The sequence below is a fragment of the Halyomorpha halys genome, unplaced genomic scaffold (genome assembly GCF_000696795.3).
Source record: "Halyomorpha halys isolate HHAL.00 unplaced genomic scaffold, Hhal_1.1 Scaffold7.1, whole genome shotgun sequence".
Lineage (NCBI taxonomy): Eukaryota > Metazoa > Arthropoda > Insecta > Hemiptera > Pentatomidae > Halyomorpha > Halyomorpha halys.
The window spans coordinates 535,895-547,304 of record NW_027110368.1 but is presented as its reverse complement, the minus strand read 5'-3'; the positions used below and the strand labels follow the sequence as shown (position 1 = coordinate 547,304).

Here is an 11,410-nt window from a genome sequence, read left to right as displayed (position 1 = left end):
TACTACCCTGAGGTACGAAAAATGTATATTAAATACAAACTATCCCAGTACTCATATTTCAAATAATCTTCAAGTTAAATTGGACTGACCGCACAATTGTGTTCATTTGGATACCAGGACACAAGGACATCCCAGGCAATTGCAAAGCTGACCAAGCGGCAAAAGTTGCATCATTGATCCCAACATCTTACTGCTTTGATTGCCTTCACATCGATCTTTATCCTATGATGACAATACAAATATTAAATCAATGGCAGACAACTTGGACCAACAGAACAGAAAACAAATTAAGAGTACAGTACTATCATGTAAGACATCAACCCAAAACTGCAGATGACACATAGTAATACTGATCAGACAACAAATTGGAAATACTCGACTAACCCAAGAATACTTACTGTTAGGAACATCTAGACCAAAATGTAAATAGTGCAACATACCACTAACTGTTAAACACATACTGACAAACCACAGGCATTTGACAGACACCAGATTACCATATTATTTGGCTACTTTACTAAACGATAATAGCCCTGACTTTCTAGAAATATATGATTACCTCAAGAAAACAAATATATACCAATATATATAACAAACTTTATTTATTATATCAATTAATGTCACTTACTGTTATAGATTTTTTTTTTTTTCTTTTCAATTTCATTTTATTTATTAATATTAACTATAGTTGTGATATCAGCTAGTATATTTTAGTATAGATATGACAATATTGGGAATGTTTTCAAGAGGAAAGCTCAATCAGTACATATAGGCATATATCACCATCACTGAGGATTGCCTTTAATATCATATTAAAAAAAAAAATTATAGTAATAATAAAATAAAAATTGAATAATCTACATTAAGAGATAAGAACAAAAAATATTTAGAAATCTATATGAAGGTATATGAAATTAGAAAGATCAGAATGCTAAACATAGACAAGAATAATTGTATAAATATCCTGGTAAAAGTTGATATTGTCCACCCCAACTTGGGCAGTAAGCACATGTTCAATTAATCTGGTTCACTACCTCCACTCTAATTATTACTGCTTTAATAGGACCACAACTGTTGACTTTCACTCACTAAGCTCACTCAAGAGGTAAACAATTCCCAACTGATCCTTTCTAGCTGGGGTTGGGGCCTTAATAATAATTATTTAATGGTGTCAGTTTATAACAGACAGTAATAGTTGACTATTTACCAACATATTGGAGCTATGGTTCTGGAATAGAACCCAAATCTATTAATTTTACAGAGAACAAGAGAAAAGTTTGAATATATGTTCAAAACAATTACATAATATTCACTATACTAATAGGTCACCGCATCAATTAAATAATTAAATTAATACTTGACTTAAGCATATCAAACCTAAGTCACTTTTAAAAATTAAAAACCATTTGGCAATCAATGTAAAAACTTCAATCTAATCTGGTAAAATAAAAATTTAAATTAATGATACAATCAACTATAATAAGTTTTTCTTTACATAGTGCTATTGATGTAAACCATATTTACTAAATTGTTCCATTCAGCTATCATTACTGATGAAATCTGAGTAACTAGTTTTTTCTACACAAACTACTAAATACAATAAACTCAGATCTTTAATTCAGTTCATGAACAAGCCTACAATTTCTACTTTACGAACACATTAGTAAAAATAGTTAATACTAGGCTCGATTCTGTTGTCCGTTGTGTTTGAGTAAGTAGGAGAGATATATTAGAGATACTAATTTTCTTTAAAAGAAAATTAAAACACTCCTTTTTGACTAAGAGTAAATAGATTTAAATAGTGAAAAAATTAACCTAATGCAGTAATACCAGTAAGTCTATAACTGTCTAACTTTTCATAAAGTTGTTCATGTACATGATTTTATTACACACTAGAAGTCAACCTTAAGAGATAAAATATTTATAAACCCCATACACAATCATGTATACATACATTAAAACATCACTTGGTTGAATTAACTTTATTGTTTCATTTTCAGGCAATAATACATCACCAATATAAATATTAACTTCATCATCAATATTGAAAATATTTTTTATGTGATTCTGCACACTTTTTATTGTTGACCACTGTTCGTTTATAAAAATGAAACACTTCCTTGAATCAGCATTGTCCTCTATATTAAGTTTTGTACATACTCTAAATCCATTTAAATTTCTTATGTCCATTTTTTATGTTTAATTCTCGAAAGAAAATAAACACTAAAACGTCACCAATACTAAAACAAACTTGAAAGTTAAACCGGCATCTCCTTCTTGCAAGGGTTACAGAACCTTCTAGTTATAAACGATGACAAATTTCATGGCAATAAGGCAATAAAATAATGAATTAAAAACATAGGAATATAAATGATTGAATATTTATAAGAAATATTTAAGCACATTTAATTAGAGAAAACTAATTTCTCTCACAAGTGTTACTTGACTTTTCCATATTTCACCAGGACCCCCATATTCACCAGACCGCCCCCCCCCCCAAAGATAAAAAACTCTCACCCAAGCCCAATTACATTTTTAACAATACAAAGTTTTTAACTTTTTAACAAGAGTATTTTTTTCCCACACTTTGGGGATATTCAATGCCCCAAAAAAGGCAATTTCTCTACTTCCAATGATTCTTAATTTATCAACTTATTTATTCTAAACCAGTAATTTTCCGAATAATACACTTTAAAATAATAGCGCTCACTATTTTCTTAGGATTACATATTCTTCTATATAAGAATTTATAGGGAAATTAAAAACCGTTAAAACTCTTGTAAACTTTTATTAATCAAATAGTTGACGTTTCGAGTCCATTTTAAAGTTAATTTCAATTTTAGAACACTCGCCAATTAGATGACACATAGAATTTCATCAAATTACACTGAAATAAATAAACCTTTTTACAAACTGGAAATAAGGCTTTATTAAACATATAATTAAACTCACTGTTTAACTTAAAAGTTAACACAAAAGTAAAGTAGGGAAAATCAAAACATAAGGTAGTATTAATAACAAAAGAATCAAGAAAAATACTATTGGCGATTATCAAGAAGATACTATTGGGTATTAAGGTATTATTTATATATTCATCATATGCACATTTTTGACATATAACATCAAATTCCACCAAACCTCAACCGAAATTTGAATCATGGAAAAGATGTTCAAATAACACTTACTTCATTGTAGGAAGATAGTCCGGGTGATGGTCAATAAAGGTGTCAAAATAGTAGAAGAAAACTATTTATTGTTAACCAACGTTTCGTCCCACTTTTAAAACTGACAAATTTGAGGAATAAAGTATAAAGGGGAGAATTCAAACAAATAAAAAGTAAACACAAGTGGCGAATGTTCTTGGAATAGTATTAACCAATGGCTTCGGCCAACTATGAAAAAGTCCCTGTAGAATGAGCTTGTTACAGAGAACGTTCAGTGTTATTGTTTTTTACTCATGTTCTTAGTCCGCCTCTAGTTCTTTATTCTTTCGCATGTTTAAAATGTGAACAGTTAAAATATCTTCTGTATATATATAATTATGATACATTACCTATGAGCATTACTTTAAATAAAAATTAAACAAACATTTGTTTTTGTAGTTTAGTTGTAGTTTCTATGATACTTTGGCAAATATCATAAAAACTACAAATCCTACGAACATAACATAACGTTTTATTTTTGATAACAGACATCTGTAAGTCTAATGGTTCCTAAGAAATAGTTGTCCAAAAAAAGAACAACTAAAAATCAACATTTTGCGAATTTATTTTGGTAAATATCATAAAAAAATACAACTCCTACGCAGACTAACGTAATTAACTACTTTATAGCTCATTAAACTAGCTTTAATTTTGAGTACTAATAAACATCTTTACGTCTTATGGTTCCTGAGATATAGACATTCCAAAATAAACTCACAAATTACTGATTCTTCAGTAATCTTTTACGAAATGTTGCTTTTTAAAAAAGTATGACTCGGGAGCTATTGAACGTAAATAGCTCCTTAAGAGCTCAGATTTTAAAAAACTCTTCTTTAAATGATATTCTATTAGGTTTTTATATTGTGGGTAGTTTTTAAGATATGGGGCTTGGAATGAAAAATTAATATTTTGTAACAGCCACCATTTTTGATTACCCCTAACTATGGGTGGTAGACTCATCAATTTTAAATAGTAACTATGCATAGCTTTCATTAAAGTGATAAAAATTAAGGTGAAATAACGGACTTTTTTGTCCTCTAGGGCTCTTGGACTATCCATTCTTCCATCTGTTGTGACTAGTGGGAATTTCTGTTTTTAATATTAATATGTTATTTTATCAATGTATATTATTTTAAATAAAAATTTAACAAAAATAATCAAACTTTTAAAAGTTTTCCAACGCTGATTTCGTCAGGTTGTCTATGTATATTAGCTACCAGTTAGAGCTCTGAATGAAAAATTAATTTTTTTTTAACGTTTTGCAGCAGCCGCCATTTTTTTATTCCCTCTAACTATGATTGGCAGACTCATCAATTTTAACTAGTAACTATTCATAGTTTTCATAAAATTAATGTGAAATAAGTGACTTTTTTCTCATTTTGGGCTCTTTTCTTGACACCGTAGTTATTAAATAAATAACTTTTTATTTCATTTACCCTTTATGTGAACCTTTTAGTTGATAAGATGTCTCCATAAAATTTTTAAATATTTTTAATGTTTATTCTATAAATTCTAAAAACTAAAATAATGAACGTTCTCTTTTCGTTTTTTAATGCTCAGATAACGGTAATACTATCGACTTTTATCACTATTAATGTCAGCGGGGAAGATGGACTTGAGAAATGAGGCTGGACAATTTTTACTGATTATCTTTTTCTTATTTAGAGAACACTAAACCCTAGATCTAGCAAAAATATTTCAACCGAATAGCATTCTTCCCCTTAGGAAATTAAAGTGACAAGACTAATTCAACTATTAGAAATGGAAGACTGAAATTCAATCATCAATGATTTTAAATAACATTGGAGAATATTTGAGATGTTAAAGATGAATATATTTACTCTCTTGGAAACCAATTATAAAAACAGGTCATTAAATACAATGAGAATGCGATGAATTAATTATTAGTTTGAACAGTGACAGAAGATACTATCGTTGAAATCATTTTTTTTTAAATTCAATCAAACTTTTGCGTTGTTAGTACTCTTGTTTACCAGTTATCTTGCTTGTTAGTGAATCTAAACTTTTGTAATTTACTTGACTACATTAGAACAGAGTTGGTAAGCATGTACATTTAAACGTGGCAAAAAATAACCCGGGAAATGAATTTTATTAACATATATGAAGTTAAATTGTTCTCTAACCTTTTATAAAATGGACAAAAAAAAAAAGCATATGAACAAGGAAATACATTTTTTTACCATAAGGGTTCAACTGACGCGTAACCTTGTATATAGAATCTATTGACGTAAACCTTCTTTTGTAAAACAGCTTAAACACATTCCATCTGAAAGAGACGAACTGAGTTTTGGTGGCTCATAGCTCACAGAAGTCTCATTCATTATTTTAGTTTATTAATGTTTTAATTGATTATCTATGTTTAAAATAAATGAGTATTATAGAAACACATTTTTATGTAATATAAATCTAGCAGGAAGCATTTTACTGATTTTTTAAAATACGTTTCAGTCACAATATTTCTTTATCAATGCATAAGAGAAGCTAGTAGCTTCTATAGTTGTTTCTATACTAATTATATAAAAAGCCGCTCTAAATATGGCTTTACTGATAAATGATTGGCAAACTAGAAGCCAAACTTTGGCTCAGAAATGTTGTTATTTGTTTGAAAAAAAACTTCTTTCAGACTGTGAATTTCATGTGGAAAATGAAAAGGTAAGCTATTCTCTATGACAATACTTTTAAGAACTTTTTATGAATCGCTAATCCAGCATATTTTTATTGCAGATCCAGTGTCATAAACTGATTTTGACAATGTCAAGCCCTGTATTTCAAGCAATGTTTTTTAATGGATATAGTGAGGAATCTGCACCAATCATTATCACGGATATAAAATCTGACATTTTTCTCCAAATGATTCAGTTGGTTTTTAATTTTACATTATTCAATTGTACAATAAATTGTAAAACTTTTTGATACTAATAATCCTATTTATTTTAGTTTCATCTATGAAATGCCAATTTACATTCAATCATATATAAATGCTTGTGACTTATACTATGCAGCTAAGAAGTATCTTCTGACATTTTTAGAAAAGGATTGTATAAATTATTTACTAGATCATTTAAACCATTCTAATGCTCTTTATTTGTATGAATTTTCCAAGTTCCACGATGAAATTAAGCTTCGGAAACAGTGTATTTTGGTAATTATTAAGTCTCTTTAAATTGAATGTGAATGAAAGTGAAAAAATTAGTATATTATAATTAATAAATTATTGTATATTTTTAGGAAATACAGTTACATACAACAGAAGTTTTAAGAAGTGTCCACGCAAGTAATATGTCAGAAGATACGATTTCATCAATTTTGGATCTTCATACACTTAATGTGCCTTCAGAATTGACATTATTCAAAATGGTAGAAGAATGGATTTTATCAACAATTGATATGAAAGGTGAGTTAGTTTTTTTATTTCTTTCCTTCAATTCATATAAAAATCAACTAGTTATTATTACTTGATAGGTTAATGATAATTGTCCATTTTTTATATAATTCATTGCTTAACTTGAGTGTTGACCTGCTTGATTAATAAAAATTATTCTTTATCTTATACCAATCAAAATATCATTAATATCCGGATAAAAAAAAAAAATCATGTTCAGAACTTAAGTTTAAACATTTGTATTTATACACAGTAAATTACCAGTACGTGCGAAGGGCCTGGAAGAAGACTGAAGACAAAATTTTCAAGAAAATAAAAGAACCATAGTTCCAACAAATTATTAATCTTTGAGATCACATGCAATTAGACTGAAAATATTAACAACAATGCAATTAATAGTATAGATTGACAAAAATAAAGTTTAATATAATTAATGATATGAAGCATCCATACCGAGCATTGTAAATGACAATCATCTATTGGAAAAATGAACTGAATAGTCACTACATTTATCAGTGGTGAAGAATAGTTATTAGTAAAATAAGAATAAATAATTGAAGAGATGGTTTTTTGTTTTTTTTTTGCCAGAAAAAAAGGATTGATACTTTCAAGAGAAGAATAAAAAAATCATAAATGATTTTGAAGAATAGATATTGATCAAAATGTTTTTGGAGAAAAAATATATAATTAGACGTAAGTGAAGCTGAGATGCACAAGATGAACATCCACGTAGAAAGTGGCTTAAGACCAGTTGTCAACCAAGAGCTAAACTAAGTTAGCTTAGCATAGCTGACTTAATTTTATTAGGTAAGTTTGATAGCTCATCAGTAATCAATAAAAACACACACAGCTAACTTAGCTAAGCTTTAGGCGACAACTAGCCTTAGACTGTGAAATAATTGTGAAACTATTTTTTTAATAGAATATTGTATCAATTACTTTATCAATTTGCATATTATCTTATCATTAAGATTTGAATATGAATTGTATTTAAAATGGTTTAAAAAATTATAATAGTGCATACAATATTATGATTCAACATGGAAAAGGGACATTTTTTTATTGTGAAATATAGAAAAATATGTTTTGCCTTGTAAGTAGTAAACTAATTCTGATGATATGAGCAAACAAATATTTCTTAACTTACTGTGAAAAACAATGAAAACAAGTTATAAACAATAAAAGTTTTCTACTCCATTCCTAGTTCTGGACCAATCCCTTTTATCATATGTACTAAGAATATAAATAGATTAGTTTTAATTTGCCTTTTTTTTTTTTTAATTATTTTTAAGTGAATAATAATTATACTTTCATCCCAGGATTTTCCAAAATCATTCCTAAATTTTTTCCCCCTTTATAGACTTCTTGCATAAAATTACATGTATTGAAAATTCTAATAGGCATTTGTGTGAGTGTATTTCCCTGAAAGTTAAACAGAAAGTGTGTGCAAGCAACAAAAACAAATATATTATTTCTCCCCCCCCCCTGTTTTTTTTTAATAACAACCTATAACATTTATAATTATTAAACTTAAATTTAATGATCTGAGGGTCCAAATGAAATAATTGAATCAGTCATTTGAGAAGCACTTTATCTCCAAAAAATTGAACTTTCGAAAATTCGGAAAAACTACCCCAAGATAATTTCTGTATTATTTGGGGTTCTCCTATTTGTGGTATTTTACATGAAATGGATGATGACCTAACAAGCGAATTTGGATTGCAAAATCAACTATGGAAAAGATGGTGATAAGGTGTTTTGAAAATGGCTGTTATGCATTTTCCAATTGATTCAGTGGTTCCCAACCCAAAGAAGTCTGAAGTCTGTGGATTACTAACCGGAAATTGAACTATATGTGGCCCATCTTCACAACCCACTTGGGCAAAGAGGGGTCCTTCATGGAAAATATTTGAGAAGTAGGTTGCCTAAAAGTGTATTTTGAGTTACTTTATTGTATTTACCAATAAAAACCTTTCAACTAGCACCCAAACATCAGGAAAGATAATTAATAAAATATTGGTAACAATAAATCGTCACACAAGAATAAATGTGACAGAATCCTCCCGCAGTCCATCCCAAGGCTCTCACACCCCACCTACGGTCTGTGGACCACTAGTCCGGAACCAGTGGATTAAATGGACCACTTCAAATATGCCGTGTATAGATATACAATACTCAAGAAAAAAGGATCAATTTTGTTTTCAATAGAGTAAGTGCCTGGCTGATTTTAAATTAAATAAGCTTTGAAAAAAAATATATTAAATTTTAATGCTGAATAAATATAAGTTTAGATCTGCATGAAAATGCTATTCTGTTAATGGAATAAAAAATATATTCTGAATACATCACTACTCGAAATAAAATACTAATTTAATTCGATATAAGAAGGAAATAATTATTGAAAAGTGACTGAAGTCTTTATTTGTGATTACTCTTTACAGTTTATAAAATGAAAATAAGACTTAAGAAAAATGTTTTATGACATAATCAATAACATTTCAAATTTAATTTCTTATCAGGAGAGTTTCTAAATCCCCAAAGAGTAGGATAAGTGATAAGTTACCTTAATACTATCCAAGAGATATATTAAGCAGGGAATGTAGCATTTAATGGCAATTTTACTGCACATATTACACCATCTGCAAGATAACTCTTACAAATGGAAACAGTTAAATTATAAGAGGGGAATACAAGATAACTTTTCATTGGATTCTCACCCATATGATGACTATAAGATTTAAAAAACAGGCTCTATTAATTTAGTTAATAAATCAAATTTCAATAGATTATGAACAATTTGAAATTTAATTTCATGCCATGAAGTTACTCCATGTTAAGAATTAAGTGATTCATTTTCCTCCAAAAAGTATTCAGTTAAAAAAACACTCAAATCAAATCAGACTTCATATTTTTCCCATAAATTAAAATAACCTTCTCTTTGTTATTGCAGATTTATCTTCAACCCAATGGAAAGGGAAATTTTATGGAATTTTAAAAAAAATAAGGTTCCTATCTCTTACTACAAACGAATTCGCTGAGAGTATACTGCCAACAAAATTATTGACTGATAAAGAGAAGTTAGATATTTTATTGAGGATTGTTAAAGTTTCTGAGACACCAATGGGAAATGGTCTTTGTGAACTGAGGCAGAAAAGAAGACCTGTCAATATCAAATCAACTAAAGTATTAGATATTCAGGTATCTTTTAAATAGAAAAATTAAAAATTAATTAATTTAATTTCTTCATATTTATCAATTAAAACCTACCTTTAAACAAATTACTAACAGTTTAAGCATTTTGGGATTTAAGACCACAAATGAGGACAGGTTTACTGGAGGAAAGCATCCCCAAGTTCTGGTGCTAAGTCATATGCAGTTGCATTTTTAAAAATTTTGATTAGTGAAGAGATTAATAATTAGAACTGATATTTGCTTCTTAATGGCCAATAGAATTTGAACAACTTTAAAATTACACTTACCTTTATCCTTCTACAAGAAGCAATCTAGAAAAGTTTGAGACATGTTCTTTAACAGAGAATAACAGGAGAAGAAAGAAAATACAAAAAACCTAGGATTATTTTTCAACTGAACTTTGCACCCACTAATGGGAAGGTATACTTCTTCTCTTTCCCTCTCAGCCTTTTCGGACTTCACTATCTCAAGTGTGCCAAACTTAACAGAAAATACATGCACGCAGGCCCACAGCTAGATGTGAACGAACCATCACATTTTATAACTGGAGGATTTTCATTTGAAAGGGTGAAGGAGTTTAGCTATCTTGGTGGATAATGACATTCAAGCAGAAATATGTCCGCAAATAAATGCTATTTCAGCTTACTGAAGCATTTCAGGAGCAGGCTATACTATAACTTTCTCTCTCCTTTATGAAATAAAGTTAGTACTGTATATTCTTGTTTAGAACCAAAACAGTAAGCAGTGGATCCTTCTTATAAAAACGTATTGACTAGATATAACGAATCGAGGAGATCAAAGGGAATAGAATAGATTTCTATATAAAAAAGAAAGAATGCAAAATAACATGGACAAAAATAGAAATGCTCTTATATAACCATTCATCACAAGAGGCTAAAGGCATGGCTTACTTCTGTAATACTAGTAGTCTGAATGCCCATCTTTTTAGTTTTTAAATTGACTACAAATAAAGTGAAAATCTGAAACAATTTTTTTCTTTTATTATTAAATGTACATTTTTAAACTTGACTAATTTTCCTCGATAATAGTATTTATTTGTCCTTATTTTTATAGAATTATTATTTTTGAAAGATCATTGATTTACCATGTGTAATTAATAAACTGGAGATGGTCCAGGAATGGTCAAAATAACTGAAATAGTAAATAAACTTATTTGTTTATTATGAGCCGGCTTTGCAGGGCTTCATCAGGGCTAAAAAAGATAAAAACAACTAAAATTATGTAACAGAGTAAGAGAACAAGAAAACATGAAATAAAAGTAAACTAAGTTGTGCCAATAGATGATGTAAAAAAATGTGAAAATTTATACAAAAATGAACAAAGTAAATTAAAAATAAAAATAACTCATACAGTAAAAAGTAAGAATAAACAAAAAACACACAAAAGTATTCAAAATCATATAATAAAAATGGAAATAATGACAAATAAAAAAATTGATAAAAGAGAAATGAGAATAAAAAAGACTATGCAAACAATAAAGTTGCAAAAGTCGCAAAAACAAAGTTGTATCATTGACTGATCCTCAATATCCACCAAAAAAATATATACCAACAACAGTCAAGAAAAAAGTGATTAAAATATATATATATAT

At 28.6% G+C, this 11,410-nt stretch overlaps 2 protein-coding genes across 4 annotated transcripts in view; one reads left to right on the top strand and one right to left on the bottom strand.

Moving 5' to 3' along the window:
* Positions 1 to 2,284, bottom strand: part of LOC106677140 (coilin) — a 12,161-nt gene extending 9,877 nt beyond the window's left edge. For both annotated transcript variants that reach the window (XM_014414870.2, XM_067048523.1), the window contains exon 1: positions 1,955 to 2,284. In XM_014414870.2, coding sequence (XP_014270356.2) covers positions 1,955 to 2,190 — 236 coding nt within the window. In that variant the 5' untranslated portion in view covers positions 2,191 to 2,284. The remainder of the gene's footprint in view (positions 1 to 1,954) is intronic.
* Positions 2,285 to 5,129: 2,845 nt separating this feature from the next.
* LOC106677371 (BTB/POZ domain-containing protein 1) overlaps positions 5,130 to 11,410 on the top strand; it is an 8,719-nt gene continuing 2,438 nt past the window's right edge. Inside the window, exons 1-6 of one of the 2 annotated variants that reach the window (XM_014415267.2) lie at positions 5,130 to 5,263; positions 5,673 to 5,876; positions 5,949 to 6,082; positions 6,162 to 6,366; positions 6,453 to 6,618; positions 9,557 to 9,804. In XM_014415267.2, coding sequence (XP_014270753.1) covers positions 5,760 to 5,876; positions 5,949 to 6,082; positions 6,162 to 6,366; positions 6,453 to 6,618; positions 9,557 to 9,804 — 870 coding nt within the window. In that variant the 5' untranslated portion in view covers positions 5,130 to 5,263; positions 5,673 to 5,759. Of the gene's footprint in view, positions 5,264 to 5,349; positions 5,877 to 5,948; positions 6,083 to 6,161; positions 6,367 to 6,452; positions 6,619 to 9,556; positions 9,805 to 11,410 lie in introns of those variants that run through there. The other variant, XM_067048520.1, reaches the window with a different exon arrangement.